General features: G+C 46.3%; 1 protein-coding gene across 8 annotated transcripts in view; it reads left to right on the top strand.

Annotated features, from left to right (window-relative positions):
• The first annotated feature begins 613 nt into the window (after positions 1-613).
• NVL (nuclear VCP like) overlaps positions 614-23414 on the top strand; it is a 93953-nt gene continuing 71152 nt past the window's right edge. For 5 of the 8 annotated variants that reach the window (XM_036118878.2, XM_036118887.2, XM_078077825.1 and 2 more), the window contains exons 1-11: positions 615-759; positions 4368-4441; positions 6123-6175; positions 6258-6357; positions 10618-10675; positions 11641-11895; positions 14645-14774; positions 14995-15071; positions 15548-15682; positions 17437-17538; positions 19196-19313. In XM_036118878.2, the coding sequence (XP_035974771.1) occupies positions 703-759; positions 4368-4441; positions 6123-6175; positions 6258-6357; positions 10618-10675; positions 11641-11895; positions 14645-14774; positions 14995-15071; positions 15548-15682; positions 17437-17538; positions 19196-19313 (1159 nt within the window). In that variant the 5' untranslated portion in view covers positions 615-702. Of the gene's footprint in view, positions 914-3563; positions 3635-4367; positions 4442-6122; positions 6176-6257; positions 6358-10617; positions 10676-11640; positions 11896-14644; positions 14775-14994; positions 15072-15547; positions 15683-17436; positions 17539-19195; positions 19314-23414 lie in introns of all 8 variants that reach the window. The other 3 variants (XM_036118879.2, XM_078077827.1, XM_078077824.1) reach the window with 3 other exon arrangements.

The following is a 23414-nucleotide window of genomic DNA, read 5'->3' as shown; positions in this document are numbered from 1 at the left end:
GTGTCTTCTCAACTGCATAATAAAACCTCACTTGCAAATACGGACGTTTACCAAAATCCTGGGCAGCTTCTAGGTCTAGCTGTAATCCTGCCCTGGACGTGCTCGACAAACGAGCGGCGGAAAATCGCGCAAGATGACCAGCTTTCCCAACGCGGCAGACGCCGGGGTCACCTGCGCGCACCTGCCGGCCGAGCCCGGCGCCCAGGTGGGGCCTCCCTGCCGAGCTGGGTGGCGCCGAGTTTTTCCCCGACTTTATCGTCCCAGGCGTCTCTAGGTTGGGGGTTCGTTAAGATTCGGACGAGACTAGTGCTGCATGGAGCACGGTGTGGGTGGAACCCGACCCAGGAACCCAGGCGGAGCGGCGCCCCCGGGAAGGTCCTCGCAACCAGCCGGCGCGCGCACGCGTGTCCGCACAGCGAGGAACAATAAAGTTGAGCGTGTTCAAAAGGGGTCCTTGTCATCCAGGGCCCGCTGGACAAGCCTGCAAAGTAAGACTCCCAGGAAGTCCCTGGTGCTGGCACGTGTCGTTGTTCTCGGGGGCGTTTTCCTCACTCGCGGTGGGACAGGGCCGGGGCACGGCGCGGACCGCGGGCGGGCGGGCGCAGGCGGGGCGGCCGGCCCGGCGATCGCCGCGGGCAGCCCTGCGAGGACCCCGGCCCCCGTGGAGCCAGCGGCGAGGCTGCGGCCGACCTGACGCGCGGGATGAAGCCCAGACCCGCGGGCTTCGTGGACAACAGGCTGAAGCAGCGAGTCGTGCAGGTGGATATTGTACGCGGCCCTTTCTCGGCGGCTCCCAGGCCCGCGTGGACTAGCCGCCCGCCGCGGCCCGGGTCCTGGGCGGTGCGCGGGCCGCCCTTCTGCCGTGGCGGGGCTGCCCGGAGCCGGGGTCCAGGCAGGTGCAGCGCCTGAGGAGGTGGGACAGGGGCGGTGCGGCCCCGGAGGAGCCGGGAGGGGGGCGGGTGCGGCCTGAGAAGAGCTGGGGCCCGGGCGGGTGCGGCCCCGGAGGAGCCGGGAGAGGGGCGGGAGCTTGGCGTGGATCTGACCTCGTAATAGGCTTTTTGCCCGAGGATTTTTCATTTTTATACCCATCTGTAGAAAGCAGTGTGTGGTAGATGTCTTGCAGTGGCCCAGTCTGCAAGCAGTCTTAGGAGGAAGAAGAGATTTCTCTTCGCTGCACTCTGGGAGCTATATTTTCTCTTTTTCTTTTACTTTGCCAGTGCTGTAGTCTCCTTTTCGGATGGGTCTCTTCCTGCCAAACCCTAAGGAAGTGTTGGAAGTGCCCTGAACTCCTGTGCTGTTTCTCCATCCTCATACTCCTCTTACCTGCTTCCTAGGTGATCTCGTCCAGTGTAAAGCCTTTAAACGCTATCTATATGCTATCTATACAGTCACTAAAGTTACTGTAAATATAAAATTCAATATATATTTGTGACTATATAAACATAAATTCAGTGAAAGTATATATTCACTTAGGGGCGCCTGGGTGGCTCGGTTGGTTAAGCGACTGCCTTCGGCTCAGGTCATGATCCCGGAGTCCCTGGACCGAGTCCCGCATTGGGCTCCCTGCTTGGCGGGGAGTCTGCTTCGCCCTCTGACCCTCCCCCCTCTCATGTGCTCTCTCTCATTCTCTCTGTCTCAAATGAATAAATAAAATCTTAAAAAAAAAAAAAAAGAAAATATATATTCACTTTATTTTTTATTTTTATTTTTTTAAGACTGTATTTGAGAAAGAGAGCATGAGTTGGGGGGGCAGAGGGAGAGGGACAAGCAGAGTCTCCACTGAGCAGGACCCTGGGATCATGACCTGAGCCAAAGGCAGACGCTTAACCAACTGAGCAGACACTTAACCATCTGAGCCACTCAGGTGTCCCTGTATATCCACGTTAAATACTGCCTATATATTCCAAGACTCAATGTGTCCAGTGTGGATTTCATCTTGAATATCCAGCTGCCTACTTGACATTTCCTCTTGGGTATCTGATGGGTATCTCCCACAACATGTCCATACTGAATATTTTGATACTCTCCTCCAAACCTGTCCTTTCTCGGTGTTCTTTGTTTCGTTAAATGACACTACCATCCATCCAGTTGTCAGAGCCAAAAACCTTAACAACCATTACTACTCCTTTGTTTCGCTTTCCGTAACCAATTAATCAGCAGTTTATCTGGCTTTACCGTCAAAATATACTCCAAACCCGGCCACTCCTTTCTGACTGTGCCTCCAACCATCATAGCCCAAACCACTTTGATCTCTTTGCTTCTAGTTCTACCTAAGGTCTGTTCTTCCCAGGGCAGCCAGGGAGGTTCTTTTAAAGGGAGCTTGGCAGGGCCCTGCTCAGAAAACCCCTTCGGTGGAGTCCCAGAATATCTAGAGAAAAACCCATCGTAAAGAGTCCGACATAGTCTGGCCCCTGTCTACTTTTTCGTTCTGTTTTCTTCCTTTTTTTTTTAAGATTTTATTTTTTGAAAGTGAGAGAGAGAGAATAAGCAGGGCAAGGGGCAGAAGGAGAGACAGAAGCAGCCTCCCCGCAGCCTCCCCACTGAGCAGGGAGCCCGATGCAGGGACTCGATCCCAGGACCCTGAGATCATGACCTGAGCTGAAGGCAGACCCTTAACCAACTGAGCCACCCAGGTGCCCCTCCTGTTTTCTTCTGCTGTCCCGATTGCTTTCACCACACTGACCTCAGGCAGGCCAAGCACAGGACCTTCGCTCCCCAGCCCACAGCTGGCTCTGGATAGTCCCACCACTGGCTCCTATACTTCATTCAACAGGTGCCTCAGTAGTGATTCCTAAGGGCTAAATCCAGGGGCCCTTTGCAGCTCTTCACCATTTGACATTATCCGTTTTTCTCTATTGCGTTTGCTTTGGCTAATTATGGAAAACGATAATGGAAGGGACAGAAGGGCATAAAAGAAAAGAAAGAATTCCTTCATCTTCATTTCTGTAGGGGTAACCACGCCGAGTTTCTATTTTACCTTAAAATTTTGTATGCATGTACGCACTTAGATATATATATATATGTATATACACACAAGAAGCCTCATCTGCATTTATTCTATTGCTTATTTTTTTCACTTATTGGTATATTTTAGGACTTTTCCCACAAGTAGTACATTTGTCTCCTTTTAACTAGCATATCAGTTATTTATTGCTGCATAACAGACCACCCCCAAATGTAGCAGATTAAAGTGGTTGTATTTCTGCTGCCATCAAGGAACTGTTCCACTTGTAGCGGTTATGAGATTTACACAAATATGTCTAATTCAGAATTAACTGTAGTAAATGACAGCATGCTCTAGGAATCCAGAGAAGGGGAAGATTCGCTAGAACAGTCTGCTTTGGATACCTGGTCTCTTGGCACTGGGGGCATTTATGCCGAGACCATTGTCCTGTGTTAGGGACTCTTGAGAAGAAACTGCTGTCTGAAGTCAGGCATGCCTTGACTGGATGACCAGCAAGCCTTGAAACATGGAAGTTGGTAGACATTCCGGGTTTGAAATCTGGCCCTATAATTTACGTGCTGCCAAGTAAGTAAGTAGCCTTTAAAAGTCTCTTTGATAGGTGGGGGAAACCGACATCCCTCGTGGGACTGTGTGTGCTGCTAGAAGAACGTGTCAGAGACCCTGCAGCAGGTGCACGGAGCCCTCAGTTTCTCGGGAGTGTTTCACGGTGCCTCCAGGCCAAGGAGTACCTACTGGGTCTGTTTATTAAGTAGTTAGGTTCAAGCTGCTTCCTGATTATTTAATCCAAATAATTTAGTAGCTTTTTGAAAAAATGATATATAAAAATTGAAGGAAAATTAATATAGTTGGTTTCATTCTTAAATAATCACACATACGAATGGGGTTTGTGTGCCCGTTGGGTCAGATTAACCCTGACACTCTCATTTCCTGTTCCATATTAAATTTTTCAAGGGATTTACTTAACAGCAACTGCTGAAAACCCAGTTTTGCAAAGATCTGACATCATCAAGAGGTGATTTAATATGGAAACCATGAATTGTCTCAGGCTAGAAGTTCCTGCAGTGATGGACAGGTGGCAAATATTATAATGCTCCCTCAGATGTAAATAGCCCTTGATGCCTTTGTGAGCTTAGTGCTTTGTTCTGGGGTATTTGGGAATTTAGGATATAATAAGCCCTCACTTACTAATCTATAGTTACTCTCATTATTGGTACTGTGCTGTCATAGTGATTAATAATGTTAATTAAATTCTCTGATTCCAGGCTTGATGATTATGTAGTGATTTTTTTTTATGTTTCTGATATACTTAATAATGTTTATGTTAAACCATAACATGTTTGAATAGCTCAATCTCTGTTTAAAATCACTGAGTGTTGAATGTTTGTCATGTTTTCTGTTTTAGTACCTCACCAGCAACAAATGTGGCAAATACGTGGACATTGGAGTCTTAGCATCTGATTTGCAAAGAATGTACAGGTAAAGAGATGTAATCTCTAGTTTCTTGCCTTTATTTTTAGTCTCCATCCTGCCCAAATTTCCAATTGATATTAATCGCTGCTGACATTCATTCATCAGTCCATAAGTTTAGAATTCAGTTTACTGAAGACTTATCAATTACCTGTTACATGCAAGGCACTGTCCTTGTTGCTAAGGGGAATGGCTGCTTCCTTTTCAGTACCTTACAGTCTGGTCAGGAGTATGGCCTCTTTTCCTGTCTCATTAAAGAATTAAAACCATCAGGCATGATCTCCCTGAGCTTCCTGGCTACCTCGAAATGTCTCCAGGCTTCCCCCTACAGATTTAGTTTTTCTCTTGTGTCTCTAACACCACCTTTCCTGATACCTCACTCCATGAATTATCACCACTTTGTGTATTTCAGAGTCTCTGTTTTTTCCTTCGTATACTAGTTCGCTAGGACTGCCATAAAAAAGTACCAGAGGCGGGGGAGCTTAAACAACAAAAGTTTAAGGCTTCCCAGTTGTGGAGGCAGGAAGTCAGCGATCGATCAAGGCACTGGCAGGGTTGGGTTCTCCTGAGGTCTCTCCTTGGCTTGCGGGTGGCTGTCTTCTCCCTGTGTCCTCACGTGGTCTTTCCTCCGTGCATCTGTATCCTAATCTCTTATTCATGTTTTTTTAAGATTTTATTTTTAAGTAATCTATACCCAACGTGGGGCTCAAATTCACAGCCCTGAAATAAGAGTCGCGTGCTCTACCAACTGAGCCATCCAGGCACCCCTCTTACTCTTATAGAAACACCAGTTGTATTGGATTACTTTGCTTCAGTGCTCTGTCCTGTGGGCCCCCTAGGACGGCCACCCTGCCCTTTGGATCCGAGGAGACAGTGCCACTCCCTGGACCTGGGCCCCCTGCGCCCAGGGTGGTGGCAGCAGCCCTCCCACCTCACTCATCCCTTTCCTTGAAGGGTCATGCCTGTCCACAGCTGATGGCCCATCCTGTAGAATCCCAGAACTCCGGCAGCATTCCTTCACTTCATCCTTCCAGTCTCTTCCAGTACAAGCTCCTGGTGTTTCTGATGCTGTAACCCCATCTCTAATCAAGAAAAATTTACGGGGTCCCTGGGTGGCTCAGTCGTTAAGCGTCTGCCTTCCGCTCAGGTCATGATCTCAGGGTCCTGGGATCGAGCTCCGCATCAGGCTCCCTGCTCTGCAGGGAGTCTGCTTCTCCTTCTCCCTCTGCCTCTCCCCCCTGCTCATGCTCTCTCTCTCTCTCCTCCCTTTCTCTCTCAAATAAATAAATAAAATCTTTTAAAAAAACATTTACAGGGGCGCCTGGGTGGCTCAGTCGTTATGCGTCTGCCTTTGGCTCAGGTCATGATCCCAGGGTCCTGGGATCGAGTCCCACATCGGGCTCCCTGCTCTGCAGGAAGCCTGCTTCTCCCTCTCCCACTCCCCCTGCTTGTGTTCCTGCTCTCGCTGTCTCTCTGTGTCAAATAAATAAATAAAATCTTTAAAAAAAAAAAAACATTTACAGTACTGAAAATGTAAACTCAGAAGTTGGTTGAAAATAAGTTTATGGGCAGGGTGAATACAGTGACATACTTATGTACTCGTGCAAATTAATGTGATCAATTTAGATTGAGTTTAATGGTAAAATGTTGGTGGAGATCACTGTACTAAGATTCTTGTTATGTTTTTCAGTGTAGACTATGGTCGAAGAAAAAGAAATGCTTTTAGGATTCAGGTAGAAAAAGGTGAGTCTTTTAGTGTTAGAGCTGAATTATTCATGAAGTTAAAGAGTTGTTTTAGCTCATAACATTTTTCTTTTTGTTTCAGTATTTAACATAATTACTAGTGAGAAAGAACTTAAGGATCTAACAGAATTAGAAGATGAACATCTGGCAAAAAGAGCAAGACAAGGTGAAGAGGATAATGAGTAAGGATTACAGAAAAGGGGGTGTTTTTCTTTTTTTTTAAGGTTTTATATATTTATTTGACAGAGACACAGCGAGAGAGGGAACACAAGCAGGTGGAGTGGGAGAGGGAGAAGCAGGCTTCCCGCCGAGCAGAGAGCCTGATGTGGGGCTCGATCCCAGGACCCTGGGATCATGACCCAAGCCGAAGGCAGATGCCCAACAGTTGAGCCACCCAGGTGCCCCAAGGGGGTGTTTTTCTTAACCATGGACGCAGTCACATTACATTTCTATTTGTAAAATTTTCAGTGGCTCTTCATCACCATCAGGCCGCGTGTAATACTTACCTAACGTCTCCAGACCTTTGCTTTGGGCCTACTGAATGCTCACAGTTGCCTAAAGAGGACACATTCTTGTGCTTTTGTATGAGTGGCTCTCTGTAGCTGGAGTGTTCATTTCCCGCCATGAACTCCCACCCAGCCTTCAAGAGGCCACGTCAGTGCCTTTGTTGGGCTTTCTTTTTTTTCTTTTCTTTAAAGATTTTATTTATTTATTTGACAGAGACACAGCGAGAGAGGGAACACAAGCAGGGGGAGTGGGAGAGGGAGAAGCAGGCTTCCTGCTGAGCAGGGAGCCCAATGCGGGGCTCAATCCCAGGACCCTGGGATCATGACCTGAGCCGAAGGCAGACACTTGACGACTGAGCCACCCAGGGGCCCCTGTTGGGCTTTCTTAGATGCCTTTCTGCATGTTTCCTTAACCCCTGGTTACAGATGTTTGTTATGATGCTTGTCATACGGTGTTGAGATTGTTACATGTGTGTATCTGTAAAAGACCCGTCTTGTTATCTTTGTTTTTCTCTGACCTGATACAATGCCAGATATGTAAAAAAGTATCATCAGCTAATTTTGTTGTTTAAGAAATAATATTGAGGGTTTTTTTCATGAATGGGTATTACATTCGTCAAATGCTTCTTATGCACTTAATGAAAGATTTCGTTATGGTTTTTTCCCTTTGTTCTATTAATTTGGTGAATTACGTTGATTTTTTGAGTGTTAAGCCAGTCTTGCATCCTGGGATACACCGTACTTGGTCCTGATGTATTATCTTATCCTTCTTAGATACTGTAAAATCTTGTTTGCTAATCTTTTTTTGTACATGGTTATGTCTGTATTCATATTGATCTGAATTTTTTTCTTTTTTGCAGGATCTTCTTCAGGTTTTGGTATTAGGGTTATACTGGCTTCATAATAATTAGTTCACAAATTGTTTCTTGTCTCTATTTGATGGGAAAGTTAGTGTAATGTTACTGTTACCTTTCTTAAATAGTTTGTTAGAATTCACCTAGAATTCATCTTGGCCTAGAGGCTTCTTTTTGGAGAGGATTTGGATAACAGTCAATTTTGCTAGATCTAGGGCTCTTCCTATTTTCTTTTTCTTCTTTTATCGGTGTTGGTAAATTGTACTTCTAAAGGAACATGTCCATTTCAGCTAAGGTGTGGAATTTGTTGGCATAAAGTTTTCAAGATATCCTCTCATTTTCCTTTTAATGTCTATAGGATCTGTGTTGGTAGCTCCTTTTCACTTTGCTGCCTTTTCATTTGGATTTACCATCATTTTCTTAACTAGTTTTGTATTCGTGGACATTTGGTTGTTTCCAGTTTTGCACTATCGTATGTGCAGTAAATAATCCTTTAGCACACATGTATGTTTTTATACATTTCTTTGTTTTTTTAGTGTTAAATTCTTGAAGTGGTGTTTCTGGGGTTAAAGATACTATTTTTGAGATTTCTGGTACATTTGGAGTTGTCCTCCAAACAAAGTTGCCTGGTTTCATACTCCCAGCAGCTTTGTATAAAGACTTCATTTCTCTGCACCCGTGAGGTCCTAGTAGTACTATTCTTTAATCTTTGCCAGTTTCCTGGGCAAAAATTGATTTTTTTTTAAAAGATTTTTATTTAGTTATTGAGAGAGAGAGAGAGAATGATAGAGCATGAGAGGGAGGAGGGTCAGAGGGAGAAGCGGACTACCTGCTGAACAGGGAGCCCGATGGCGGGACTCAGTCCTGGGACTCCAGGATCATGACCTGAGCCCAAGGCAGTCGCTTAACCAGCTGAGCCACCCAGGCGCCCCTTGATATATTTTTATTTGTAGTTTTTTGATAACTAGTGAGGTTAAATATTTGACTGTTTCATGTTTCCTCGGTTAGTTGCTTGCTTATGGGTTTTGTCTTTTCTTTGAGAGGTATTTGAATTTTCCATATTAGTTGTCAGATTCCTTTGTATAAAATAGCACCTCCTTTTTTTTTTTTAAAGATTTTATTTATTTATTTGACAGAGAGAGAGACAGCGAGAGAGGGAACACAAGCAGGGGGAGTGGGAAAGAGAGAAGCAGGCTTCCCGCCAAGCAGGGAGCTTGATGTGGGGCTCGATCCCAGGACCCTGAGATCACGACCTGAGCCAAAGGCAGTCGCTTAACCAACTGAGCCACCCAGGGGCCCCCAGAGAAAGATTTAAAAAAAAATTTTTTTTTTTTAAAGATTTTATTTATTTATTCATGAGAGAGAGAGAGAGAGAGAAGCAGAGGCAGAAGCAGGCTCCCAAGGAGCAGGGAGCCCGATGCGGGACTTGATCCCAGGACCCTGGGATCATGACCTGAGCCGAAGGCAGACGCTTAACCATCTGAGCCACCCAGGTGCCCCTAAAAATTTTTTATTGTTATGTTAATCACCATACATTACATCATTAGTTTTTGGTGTAGTGTTCCATGATTCATTGTTTAATAGCACCTCCTTTTATATGTATTATAGACTGTTCCATTTTGCCATTTGCCTTTTATTTTTGTTTGAAGTGTCTTTTTTTTTTTTTTTTTTTTGAGAGAGAGAGACACACAGCGAGAGAGGGGACACAAGCAGGGGGAGTGGGAGAGGGAGAAGCTGAGCAGGGAGCCCGATGCGGGGCTCCATAGCTGAAGGCAGACGCTTCACCGACTGAGCCACCCAGGCGCCCCTTAAAGTGTCTTTTGATTAGAGAAGTTCTGCATCTGTACCTAGTCAGATTTGTCCGTCATTTCCTTTATGGTTGATGGGGATGTGCTTAGAAAGACCTATCACCGGAGTATATGGGATTATTGCCTGTACTTTTTCTTTGTTTATTTATAGCATTACATTTAACTCTTTAATCCATTTGTAATTAACTTTGTAGGGTGTGACTCATAGGGCAGAATGGGTTTTTCCCCAAATAGTTGAATAATCCACCTTCTTTACATTGATTAGAAATACCCAAACTGGGGTGCCTGGGTGGCTCAATCAGTTAAGCGGCTGCCTTCAGCTTAGGTCCTGATCCCAGGGTCCTGGGATCGAGCCCTGCATCGGGCTCCCTGCTCAGCAGAGAGCCTGCTCCCTCTCCCTCTGCCTGCCACTCTGCTTGCTTGTGCTCTCTATTTCTGTTAAATAAATAAATAAAAATCTTAAAAAAAAAAAACAAACCCGAACTTATATTAATAGAATTTAATGAAAAACAAAAGAATTCATGTCTTAATTATGAAGGTGGGTCATAGCATTCATGTAAACCTTTTTACTTAGGAAGAGTCCTTTTCTTATTTAATTATTTTCTAAAGACATTTTATTAAATAGTAGCAGGGTCCTGTAGTTACTTGAAGCTATTCAATATCAACTCTGAGTTATGATGAACTGAGACTGCATTCTCAGTTTGTAGTTATTAGGATTTATGCCTGTTCCTCGCTGTATGATATGGAAACCTCTTTGTACCTTCATTTCTCATGGACAGACTTGGGAAAACTGTACCTGGTCACGTGGCTGGGTCATGTGGAGTTTGTGAATTTGTTACACAGTTACTTAATTATGGCTTGCTGGAATATTTCCTTTTTTTGGGCATCTGATATTCCTAATGAGACCCTTGGGTCTGATAGGAATTTGCATTTCACTTTTACTTATTGCTAGGATTAAGATAACCACAGTTTATTAAGCATTTATTATATACTCTAAGGACTTGGGGAGTTTCTCTTGAATCCTCTAATAACCCAGTGAGGTGGACGTTATTTATTCTTACTCTTTATAGATAGGGAAGCTGATCCTCACAGAGATTAAGTAGAAGCTAGAAACCAGCCGTGTTGTATTTTGAATCCAGATTTCTTTTAACTCCAGAGCCTGGACCCTTAACCACCATAATATTTTGCCATAGTATATTTTTTGTTTAGGGTAGTAATTTTTTAGAATGTGGGAGAAAAGCCTTTAAAATGTTTCTTTCCCTCTTCTTACTGAGGTTTACTGAAAGCTATTCAGATGATGATTCAAATATGGAAGACTACCCAGATCCACAGGTAAGCCAGACATTTAATGGACCCACTTTGATTTTCTTTTTTTTTAATTATTATGAACCCTCCTTAAAAAAATCAGTGTGGAATAGAATCAGAGACTTTGAACATCTCCATCAATAAATAATTAAAATACTTCCTGTGTATAGTGTTGAAGAAATCTCCGGATGGCTATCTTTTCAGTATTTGTGTTTATAGCCTATTTCATAGGGAAAAAAGGGAAGAGAGTGGCCAGAAATAAGGGCACATGGGAAGAGAAAGGGGAATTAACAGTAAAAATTGAGAAAAGGATACATTTTCTACCAAAGGGCTGGCATTGCCAAGAAGTAGGTTTCAATTAAAGGGAAACGTAGAAATAATATACTAGATTATTTTTCTTTTAAAGATTTTATTTGAGAGAGAGAGGATGAGAGAGAGAGAGTACGAGAGGGGGGAGGGTCAGAGGGAGAAGCAGACTCCCTGCTGAGCAGGGAGCCTGATGTGGGGCTCGATCCTGGGACTCCAGGATCATGACCTGAGCCCAAGGCAGTCGCTTAACCAACTGAGCCACCCAGGCATCCCTGCTAGATGATTTGTAACTTAATATTTTTTCCCCAACGGTAATTCAGTTTTTTAACTTATTAACAAAGTCAGGATGATAACGAGTTATTCTGATCCAGTATTGACTTGATGGGCTAGTAGTGACTCTCCTTGACAACCAGCTCATTTTTATACCTGATTCTTTTGTACTTTTTAAAAGCGAGCTCACTTACTTGGTTTTATTTAACTTCCATGTATGAATTGGTGCATTAACTTGAGGTGAAGGGGGGGACATTGTTTATGAACAGTAAATGTTTGAAGCGTCTTATTGTGGACCCCGGTGTTTTCCGGCTAAAATGCTATGAGAGAAGCTGTGGGGAGTGCAATGTACTGGTAACCAGCTTTCCACAAGGACCTGTGAGGAATTCATGCTGACGTCGTGTTTTTGCCAGGCAGCAAATCACATGAACAGCTCCCTGCTCTCCTTATATCGGAAAGGACATCCTGAATCTGTTTCAAGGACTCCTGAGATGGAGCCCAGAGAAACCACTGGCTTGACCCCGTGGACACCTTCCGGAACACGCTCCATCCCCTTGAAGACCCCAGCCAGAGGTTCTGAGGAAGGGTGGTTTATCGACAGAACTGGTGGAAAGATGGACGTGACAGATGAGAAGAGTAATCACAAGAAGCTAGGATCTGAGATAGAGGTATTTTTGTTGTGGAATTTAGCCCTAAGTAGTTGGAGCACATTACCCCCTTTTCCTGAATGTAGCATCAGCAGACTCTCGTGTTTCATGAAGGGCGTGGGGATTTGGAAGCACACAGAGAACGTGGGCACGTCCTGTTACTGCCACCGTTTCTGTCCAAGTCCAAGCCTTAACTACTGAAGTAATCTCCCCTCACTTTATTCTCCACACACAGATGTCGTTTCTTGGTTTGTTTGTTTTTTAAGATTTGATTTATTTGAGGGGCGCCTGGGTGGCTCAGTTGGTTAAGCGACTGCCTTCGGCTCAGGTCATGATCCTGGAGTCCCGGGATTGAGTCCCGCATCGGGCTCCCTGCTCGGCAGGGAGTCTGCTTCTGCCTCTGACCCTCACCCCTCTCATGCTCTCTCTCTCATTCTCTCTCTCAAATAAATAAATAAAATCTTTTAAAAAAAAAAAAAAAAGATTTGATTTATTTGAGAGAGAGAGGGAGAGGGAGAAGCAGGCTCCCCGCTTAGCAGGGAGCCCAATGCGGGGCTGGATCCCAGGCCCCCGGCATCATGACCTGAGCTGAAGGCAGACGCTTCACAGACTGAGCCACCCAGGCGCCCCATAGATGTTGTTTTTACAAGTCAGATTGTTCTCATTCATGTATTAGAAATGGCTTCGTTCAGTCTAAAATCAAAGGCCTTACAGTGGCCAGCAAAGCCATGTACGCGCAGCTGCCCTGCTGGCTCTTCAGTCATCTCCTCGGCCTCCATGGCCTTGGGTTGTTTCTAGAACACGCCACGCACGCTCACCTGGGCCTGTGCACTTGTGCTTCTGTCTGGAACTGTCCCCAGATTCCTGTGACTCACATCTTGTTTCCCTGGAATCTTGGCAGCATCCTTTCCTGATATGTAAAATACCACGTCATTGGATACCGTTTGCTTCATCTCCTTTTTGTCAGGCACTTAAGACCACTTAGAACTTGCTGTGTAATTGTTTAGTTGGGTTTTTTCTTTGACTTTCTCCACTAGAACGTCCGCCCTAGGGGAACAGGACCTTTGGTTTGTTTAATAATGTCTCCCTGGCTAATATGCAGCTAACAGGGGGCGTCTGGGTGGCTCAGTCGGTTGAAAGTCTGAATCTTGACTTTGGCTTGGGTCATGATCTCAGGGTCCTGGGATCGAGCCCAGCATAGGGCTCTGCACTGGGGTGGAGCCTGCTTGATATTCTCTCCCTCTGCCCCACTTGTGCGTGCATGTGTGTGCTCTCTAAAACAAATAAAATCTTAAAAATAATAAAAAGAAAAAATGCATCTGACATGTAGTTGTCAGTTTGTTGAATTAGTGCCTGATGAGCCTTCCAAGGTGCATTTACCAGTGCAAGTTAAAGAACAGGTACCTTGGGCATGTGTTACAGAAGGTTGGTCATTGTCGGAGGAAGGGAAGTTAGCGCAGAAGCAGTGTATGGCTCATTTTGAGCTTAGGGTAATGCTTTGAGGGGGCCTGCACAAATGGGTACACCACAAAAATGTACAGAATTAGTAGACACCCTTTTTTTAACCTGAGTTGAACTGTACCATACATAAAAGTAAAGCTGGATGAATTACCACAAAGTGAACACACCGGGCACCAACCTTAACTAGTTTTTAACGCCCGAGAGAATGAGAGGATTCACAGTAATCTGTCCCATGATAGTCCCTGAGGACGCCTCTGGGGCTCACTGAACAGCGTGGCAAGTGCTAGCCATGTGTGGCTCTTGAACATTCAAAATGTGGTTAGTGTAAATGAGGGACTGAATTTTTTTTTTTAATTTTTATTTTTCCAAAGATTTTATCCATTTATTAGAGAGAGAGAGAGAGAGAGAGCGCACAAGCAGGGGGAGCAGCGGGGCAGAGGGAGAGGGAGAAGTGGGCTTCCCGCCGAGCAGGGAGCCTGTTGTGGGACTCGATCCCAGGACCCTGGGATCATGACCTGAGCCGAAGGCAGACGCTTAACGACTGAGCCACCCAGGTGCCCTAATCATCTGTTTTTAGAGAACGTTATTGCAAAGGCTAAGGAAACAGCTTGACTCTTACGTTGAATCATACTTTTTTATGGCTTTCAAAGCAGCTCTGTAGTCCTGTTTAATTTAGTGATTCATCAGACATCACATGAAGACCCACTGGTGAAAGGCTCAGTGAGAAGTACAAGATGAACGTTAGTGTTTCATCTCTAGAAGCTCACAGTTCCGTGAAAGACACAGCAGTGCTCACATACAAGGCAGATCATGGCAGGCTATCCTGCACTTGCAAATTCAGTGTTCTGGGAGTGTGAGTTAATTCTAACTGGAGGAGTCTGGAAAGGAAGTTTTCACGTGCGGGATAGAAACTGAGCTTTTTTTTTTTTTTTAAAGATTTTATTTATTTATTTGAGAGAGAGAGAATGAGAGACAGAGAGCATGAGAGGGAAGAGGGTCAGAGGGAGAAGCAGACTCCCTGCCGAGCAGGGAGCCCGATGCGGGACTCGATCCCAGGACTCCAGGATCACGACCTGAGCCGAAGGCAGTCGCTTAACCAACTGAGCCACCCAGGCGCCCCTAGAAACTGAGCTTTTAGCTGCAGAAAAGAAGGCCGATCCGCAGCAGAGACCATGCCTGAGCACGGAGGGTGGGCATAGGTGCCAGTGCCCGGCGGGAATGCTTTATTTTCAGTCATGCCCGTGTTGAAGGAAACATCACTGGTATTGTGATGTCAGGCAAGGCATGTTGAGATTTCTTTTCTTTCCAGGATCCCAAAGATGCTTCTCTTCTGGAGTGTAGTGAAAAAAGGAAAGTCAGGCTGAAGAGCAAAGGAAGCAAAAAGAAGAAAGACCTTCAGGAAGCAGATGGAGAAATAGAAGCTGTCCTGCAGCGGAAAGGTGAGCTGCGAGTCCTGGGGGCTGGGGCGGGGGTGGGATGGGCTTCAGGAGCGGCGTCCTCAGTTCCAGCCCTTGTGCTTGGGGTACCTACCGTGTGCAGTGATGTCTATAAGAAAAGCCTTCAGTGACCCATAGACCTCGGTTTGCTGAGACATTATTCAATAGAACTCTGAATTACTACTGAATCACTAATGTTTCCTTCTCCTCTTTTGTGTACCAGCTAAAGCCAAGGGGCTAGAGTTACAGGTCTCCAAGGTGAAGTTTGAAGATGTTGGAGGCAATGATACGACGTTAAAGGTTAGTTTGAGTGCAGAATTTACTCGGATGAGCTTATTGCCACTTTGTTTCTGGTAGGAACTGGGGGTGGAAAGGGGCCTGGGTGAGGGGAGAAGGGCAACCCTGGCTTGTACCTTCAGGGTGCTGAGGGGTAAAGGAAGAGTTGCACCTTCCACTTTTCCACCACTGGGGATCACGGTGTGCGGAAGATGTGTGCTTTGTGGGTGATACTGCTTTAGCAGAAGTGAGTGACGGTTACTGTTTACTTAGCGTCTGCTCTGTTCCAGTTAACCACGAGTCACGTCTGCGAGGCTGTGAGGTAGATGTTATGACAGCTGGGAGAGGGGGTGCGGAGAGGTTCCTGCCGGAGTCCATTAGGCACCAGAGCTGGGCTTCAGACCGGGCTTCAAACTTGCCAAAAGAATAGACTTTCCTTCCACACGGATTCTTTCTCCTCTTGGGCCAAGAAAGACTTCTTTCCTGTCCGTTCCCTCCAGGAGGTGTGCAAGATGCTCATCCACATGCGTCACCCCGAGGTGTACCACCACCTGGGTGCCACCCCGCCGCGCGGAGTCCTCCTTCACGGGCCGCCAGGCTGCGGGAAGACGTTGCTCGCACACGCCGTTGCTGGGGTGAGGTTTGCCCACGTGCCTTTGCTTCGGTTGCTTTTGTTCCGTGTGTCCTTGTTCCTCTTCGGTCAGCTTGAACCAGACGTGGCATATTCTCCGGAGGACCGGCCCCTCTGCATTTCTGCCCATCCTGCTGCCGTTCATGAGATGCTGTTGCTTCAGAGCAGTCAGTTATTTACACGGCAGGGGCTGGGTGGGAAGCAAGGTGATGGGGCCTAAACACCCTTCTTGCAGCACGCAGTTTGTTTCAGTTACTTCTCTTTCCCTTTAAGCCAGTGGTTCTCAGAAGCAGTAAATGAGAAAACTAAGGATTGTATTGTTTTTCCCAGAACTAAATTTACTCAGAATTTGTATTCCAGTCATATTCTTATACTTTTTTTTTTTTAGGTTTTTTTTCTTAATTTTTAAATAATCTCTACACCCAGCGTGGGGCTCAAACTCACAACCCCGAGATCAGGAGTCACATACTCACTGACTGAGTTGGCCAGGCGCCCCATGTTCTTGTACTTTTTAGTGTGAAAATAGCCTTTCTAAAATGGTGATCATACTTAGGTGGCAAAATGAAAAGGTAGCCATCTTATTTTTGTCCTATCAGATTTTTCAGAAACTGTGTTGGGTGGTAAAATGCACAACGTCCGAGTGACTACAGTTTGAAGAATAGCATTTTATACCAGTGACGAATAGGTTAGTGCTCTGTGCAGGGAGCTCGTTCTTACAGGAGAACTAATGGATTTGCCTCATTGGTTCCTTTGTTGAGTAAATGGTCGTGTGACCGCCGCATGGCAGATGTTGAAACAGGGATGAGTGCAGCAAACCCAGTCTCGTAGGAGAGGCCGCGTGAGGCAGCCATCACCCAAGCAAACGACCGCAGTCACGGCGGTCACGAGTGGGGGACTCGGGGTACAGCACGTGGGCGGTGTCTCTGTGGGACTCCCGTGGCTGACACGGTGATTTTCAGAACGGGTAGGAGTAGAACGAGCAGGCTGGGTGCCGTGTGTGCCACGGGTGGGGTACGGGGCGGGGGGCGGCAGCGGCACTTGCCCCTCCTTCACTTCGGGAGCCTGTCTTCTGAAGGATACCAGGCTCCTTCCCTGGGAGCCCGATGAGACGTGCCGGTTGGGCCAGTGGGACACAACTGTGTCACGACCCCTCCGATCCTTTCCAGCAGAGAAATAACTGGAATTGTTCTGGCTCAGTATAAGCAGGGGGAGCCTATCTCTGGAGAGTCAAGACCCTTTACTCAGAAGAGTTGACAACGGGGTTGCACAGTGCCTTCAGTAAAGTAAAAACAAGTGGCCGGGGCGCCTGGGGGGCTCAATCGGTGACGTGTCTGTCTTCGGCTCGTGTCATGATCTCAGGGTCCTGGGATCAAGACCTAAAACCGTAGATCTTTAAATAATGTTTCTCATCAGACCAACACAAAAAGATGAAGTTTCTCAGAAAATTGGGCATTTAAAGAATGAAATTTTGAGGGGTGCCCTGGGTGGTCAGTTGAGTGTCTGCCTTCGGCTCAGGTCATGATCCCAGGCTCCTGTGATTGAGCCCCGCATTGGGCTCCCTGCTCAGTCTGCTTCTCCCTCTCCCTCTGCCTTCCACTACCTCTGTTTGTGCTCTCTCTCTCTCTCTCTGTCAAATAAATAAAGTCTTAAAAAAATAGATTTAAAAAACATAAAATTTTGAGAGAGGGACTGAATGAGGAACAGGTAGGGAAGATAAATTCTGACAGTGTGGTCATTCTTTCACGTATTTCTATCCAGGAACTGGACCTCCCAATTCTGAAGGTAGCTGCCACGGAGATTGTGTCCGGAGTATCTGGGGAGTCTGAGCAGAAGCTGAGGGAGCTGTTTGAGCAGGCCGTGGTGAGTCCGACCCACGTCGGGTCGTTGGGTCACCTGTGGTTATGACAGAGAACTCGCGATGGCTAAATACTTAAAGTAGATGCACAGTACAGACTGTTGGCCAAACTAATCTGTTGAATCTGCTGTCAGGCAGAACTGTAATTGGCAAGGAGTTCCGGGTTGTCATAGCCACTGGGTATATGTTGAAAATAGATTATCCTGGTGGTGTTTCCTTTCACTTTTACTTTCCCCAAATTAAGTTTAGCAGATAGCTTGTAAGTTGTGTGAAAATTGTTCATCTTTAGGATTATCACATTATAAAAGTAGCCATAGAAATGCCAGGATAAACTCTTCTCTGTTTGCCTAATTGAACCAGTGAAAAGAAAATCCTGTTAACAGAGAAATTACAGATCGGATTTTATCCTAACTGTAAATCCTGCTGTTAAAACGCGAGTGACAGCAGATGCTCAGTAAACACAGGGTCTGCCCCTCTCTACCAGTCCCTGTTACCTGATGGAACAGAGCACGCTTGGGTGTGTGGGTCAGAGAACAAAACAGTCCAAGCGGATCACGTGGTTCTTTGTTGAGGACTGTAGGCTTTCCTCCGGCTGAATTCTGATGACCATCACTTACTTTCTTACTCTTTTTCTCACTGAGTTTCCGGTCCTGGGCAGATACTGTTGTCCTCGCCCCCGAGACCTTTGCTGTCTGTGACCTGACTCCGTACCTGGGTGCTGTCTGTAGCAGTCCTCGCTGCTCCCGTGCCCGAGTCGTCACCGGGAGGATTGGGAAGCGAGCCGGCTAGTGACGGGCCAGATCTTCCATATAAATTGCCGTGGTCCCCGTGGTGTTGAGACGCCTTAGCCGGGCTGAGAGTCTGACCCTTAGCTTGATCAGTGTCACTGAAGAACTAGGAATGAGCGTGCTGGTGATTGCATCTCTTGATATTTTTATTTAAATTTTTCATGTTAACTGATCCTCCTCTCTTTTTGTTTGTTTTTATTGTGGTAAAATATGTTAAACTTGCCATTTTAAACATTTTTAAGAGTACAGTTCTGTGATTGTAGTAAGACGCTCACGCTTTGTGTGACCGTCACCCCCAGCATCTCCCCAGCCTGAACGCATGCTCTTGGGCCACCGACCCGCGCCTTCCCTCCCCAGCCCCCGGCCGCCGTGGCTCTGCTCCCGGCAGTTGGTGCTTCTGTCTGAACCTCCTGTCTCCACTCTGTCCAGTCTGCGCCTTGAAGAACACGCACGGGGAGGGTGCTCGTCGTCCACACGGCAGTACCGGGGACTCCCCTCCCTCCCTTCCTCAGCGCGGTCCTCACAGCTGCTGCTGGTTCTCTGGCTCAGCGTGTGCTCACTCACTGGTCGTACCTCGTAGCATCGAGGATATGCCTTGTTGATGAAAGAATTTCAGTGACTTGCTCACCACAAAGCAGGGGTGGATGAGAGGGTTGGAAGCGTGGTAGCCTGTGTGCAGTCTCTCCCCGCCCTCTGTGCAGCATCTTAAGTCCAATGAAAGCAGAAGTGATAACGCCGGGAACTGCCTTCTTGAGCGCTGCTCGTTTGCTGAACGACCTGCGGACTCCAGGATTGTTTAAAACATACAGACTGAACTATGCTGCAGTGTGGGGAATGTCTTTATGATTGTTTTCTGTGATACTTTTATTTCCAGTCAAACGCACCCTGTGTCCTTTTTATTGATGAAATTGACGCTATTACCCCCAAGAGAGAAGTTGCTTCAAAAGACATGGAACGAAGAATTGTAGCCCAGCTCCTCACCTGCATGGATGGTCAGTTTAAAATAATTCATTTTCAGATAATAAATTGTGGGTTTTTTTAATAGTGTAAGTAACGTGAGGATATGAGACATTCAGGTAGAATAACACTGAGAGTAAAAAATCCTTTTCCTAAAGGATTGTCTTGTTAATTTTTTGGAGTACATCTTATGGTTATTTTAATGCGTTTATACATACACACAAGCACTAACGTTTTGCTTCTTACAGTGCTGCGATTGCACCATTCACATTGTTCTGTGACTTGCTTTGTGTATCTTAATGCTCCTTCTTGGAAATGTGGCTGTTTTAATGCATTTAAATTTACCTTTTAACTGCTGTGTGGTATTCTTTTTTTTTTTTAAATAAGGTATAATGTATTATTTGTTTCAGAGGTACAGGTCTGTGATTCATCAGTCTTGCACAATTCACAGCGCTCACCATAGCACATACCCTCCCCAATGTCCATCACCCAGCCACCCCATGCCTCCCACCCCCCCTCCACTCCAGCAACCCTCAGTTTGTTTCCTGAAATTAAGAGTCTCTTATGGTTTGTCTCCTTCTCCGGTTTCGTCTTGCTTCATTTTTTCCTCCCTTCCCCTATGATCCTCTGTCTTGTTTCTCAAATTCCTCATGTGCTACGTGGTATTCTTTAGGACAGGTTTATTATATTGAACATAAGCATTCCCATTTTGATAAATGTTTAAGTTGTTTTGTTTTTTGCTGTGCAAGAAGCTGTAGGGAGTCTCCTAAGTGGGCCTGTTTGGTGCATACATATTTTTCTAGGATAAATACTAAAAATTAAGGTGATGGTTAAGGGTTATACACTTTAAATTTTGTGGGAAATGGCAAACTGACTTCAGAAGGGTTTGCAGTGTGCACTTCCCCATCCTCTGAGACGCCCTGTGTCCAGGTCCCTCCATGACCCCGACTGTCACCCTATTCTCATGGTTGATAAGTTGGTGGTGATGATGGAGATCTCACCTTGTTGTTCTTTGCATTTCCCTGTTTTCACTGGAGGTTGATCGTCTTTCCATATTTCTTGACTATGTGTATCACTCCAAATCCCTTTCTCAGCCTGTGCTGTGTTTCTGAATTTTTTAAAATTGGTTTGAAGGAATATTTTAGTTTGTTATGGAAGCAGACTCCTTGTTAAATGTATCGCATTTATTTCCTCCCAGTCTGTAACTTATTTTTCAGTTTTGTTCATTTGTTTTTAGATAGAAATTTGGAGGGAAGGTAGATACACTTTTGGAACTAAATCCTGCCTCTGGTGAAATACTGTGGGGTTTCCGTACACAAGATAATTTGAAGTAGGACAAGTTTTGGGCTCCTTGTGGTGCTGGTTGCAGGTTGCTTATTCTGCTCCTTTATTTTCCCGTAGTAAAGTTTTCTTGCCATGCTTTGAGGCCTCTGTTCTGAATTATCATATCGAAGCTACAGTGTTACCCGTTATAAGATACGTGGTTCTCTAAGAAGGAGAGAGACACCAGCAGTCATACTGAGACACGATGCTTATCCCATGATGGTAGAAGCATTCTGATTTCAGAGATTTTACAATGTGGAAGAAAGGAACAAGCACAGGGACTAGGCAGATTACCTATTACTAGAGCTTTACTGAAAGTTGGGGTTAGTTGGGGTTTCCGGTGTGTGTGTGTGTGTGTGTTTTAGGGTCCCCTCTGCAAACAGAATAGAGAAAACATTCAACAGTTCAGCAGACACAGTCATGCCCCAAGTAGTCTGTCCCAGGTGGTGGTTTTTCCCCTCCAGTTTGAGAATTTTTTAAAAATAGTAATTCAGAGTTTAACAAATTTGAATTTTAATAATTTAAAACTTTTAAGTAAATTATTTTAAACAAGGTAACAAGGAGACCACTGAAGAGAACTAATTTTACCTAATTTCAGAAACTTAAACTCAGGCATAACTCTAATTATTAAGAGCTGGAAAGCATCTTAAAATATTATCTTGTCCATGAGGAAAGCGATGTACAGTGAGCCAGGACCTGGTGTATTCAGTGGATCATTGGCAAAGCCTGGGCTAGGCTCCAGATGTCTACACACATGTATATGGCTGATGGGCTGTCTGCAAATGCGTGCTTTGTTTAGGAGACCTGGTGCCCCACAAACAGGTTTTGTTCTGTGTAGAAAGAAAGACGACTTTGCTTCTTCCATAATATTCCAAAATTCAAACTTGTGGCTAGTGTAATGTCAGTTTAACATGATCATATCATATTGGGGAAGAGGGAGAAGAAGAATGGGATTTATCTTGAAGTCACTGGCAGGAGATGCCAGCCAGTCCTAGGTGAGGTCTGATTTTTCATCTTTCATGAGTCAGGAAAAAATAGCATTTGACATAAGCGCTTCTGTTGCTGACTGTTGATTTCCTGTGGAAGGGTATTTTTCATGCCTGAAGATTTCACAGTTTTCCATGACTGTTCTCATTGAATTCTGTTACTGACCCCCGATAAGCTCAGAGTGAGTTCACCGAGACCACAGTGTCTGAGTGACCCGACCTGGAAGAAGGAAGCGCCCCTGGTCGCGGCTGTAGCTGTGGGTATTGGAGCCATGTGAGCCCGCCGGGGAGCAGCTCTGGCCCCGTGCCTGCCCTGGTGCAGGGCGCTCGGCGTAGCCAGAACGGCCTCACAGGAAGCACGTGTGCGGCTCATGATTACAAGGTGCCACCTCTTTTCCTTAGAGTGTTCGAGTTCAGTGGCCTCTCCTATCATGAATCTCTTCCTTGAGCTTTTATGCAGTTTTCAGAAAGTATTTAAGAGCCCTGTTGTCTCACTCAAGCCAAAATTTATCAAAGGAGTAGTCACTATCAGCTAAGTGCAGGCTTGTGTTTCCGGTCTACACCACACCCTGTCCCTACTCATCTGTCCCCGACATTTTACTGAGGCTAATCCTGTGACAGTCGTGGGGGAACCTCTCGTGGCCGCATCTGGTGGCTTTCAGCGCTCATCTGTCCGATCCTCTGTTCTTTAGTTTCCTCGTCTCTAAACCTACCTGTTACAGGGGTGGCGGGGGTTGGCCAAGGGGCCAACTGCACCCTAGCGCCTGGCACGCAGCGAGCCACCGGTGAGCGTCAGCACAGTGGTTCTCGAGAGCCTTCGTGCCCGTCGACCACCGCGTCCTGGGCGTTGTTGGCACGCGTGGCTTGAGCGCCAGCGCCCTTTTTGTGTCCTTGCTCTGGCTCTGCGGCAGCTCCTAGCCGTTCCCCTATCCCTTAGACAGAGGCGGCCTGTAGGGCTTCCCACTTGCCCTTCTCGTCTTGCCTTCTGCCTGATGAGCAGCTCTTTAGGAAACAAGAATGCATCCGTAACCTCGATTTCTGATCAGTGTCACACTCCTCTTCCCGGCTGCCTGCCGGGTACCCCACGCTCCGTGTGCCTGGGCCAGACCCATTTCCCCTTTCTGTCCCTCTGCCCTCCTGTTTGCGTGCTCTCCACAGCGTCACCTCCCTGCTTGTCCAGACCTGAGTGCTCTTGGTCTGTCCCCTCCCCTCGCCCTTCACACCCTCCTCGGGGAATGATTTAATGCCTTGGGCTGCATCTGAAGCCTCGCCCTGCAGCTGGGCCTCTCCTGCTTCTTCCCCGCATTCCTGCCTTATTGTGTCCTCTGTCCCCTGATGGCTGCTGTCAAATCACACTGAGCTCTGCTCCCCTCTGTTCCTCTCTACTTTTAGAATTGTCTTTCCAACACACACATCTGAGAAAAACCTTTCCTGGCCTCCTGTGGGCTAAGGAATATTCTAAAGATTCCTCGTGACCCAGCCATTAAGGTACTGAATTAGCATCCTCCTACCTTGTTACTTTTACCTGTGGGGAGTGTGACCTCAGACCTCAGGTCAGACCTCTGCTGCCCCGCCCCCGCCCCCCCCCCCCCCCCAGGCTCAGTGGAAAGAAGACTCTGGAAGGAGACCTGGTGGGCCCTGCATTCTGCCATTCCTAAAACTGTCTCTAGATGACGCCAGAGCAATGGAAGACTATAGGTGCACACCTCCCCCACCCCTGCCATGTCCATGCCCCTTGGCTCTTTGGAGACCTGCACTGCGCGTTCTCTCCCAGACTCCCCGCTGCTGGGCGGCCCCCCTCTCTGAGCTTGCCACACACGTGTGCCT

This window comes from Halichoerus grypus, chromosome 7, assembly GCF_964656455.1.
Source record: "Halichoerus grypus chromosome 7, mHalGry1.hap1.1, whole genome shotgun sequence".
NCBI classification, from domain to species: domain Eukaryota; kingdom Metazoa; phylum Chordata; class Mammalia; order Carnivora; family Phocidae; genus Halichoerus; species Halichoerus grypus.
The sequence above is the reverse complement of the archived record's forward strand: the minus strand, read 5'-3'. Positions and strand labels throughout refer to the sequence as shown.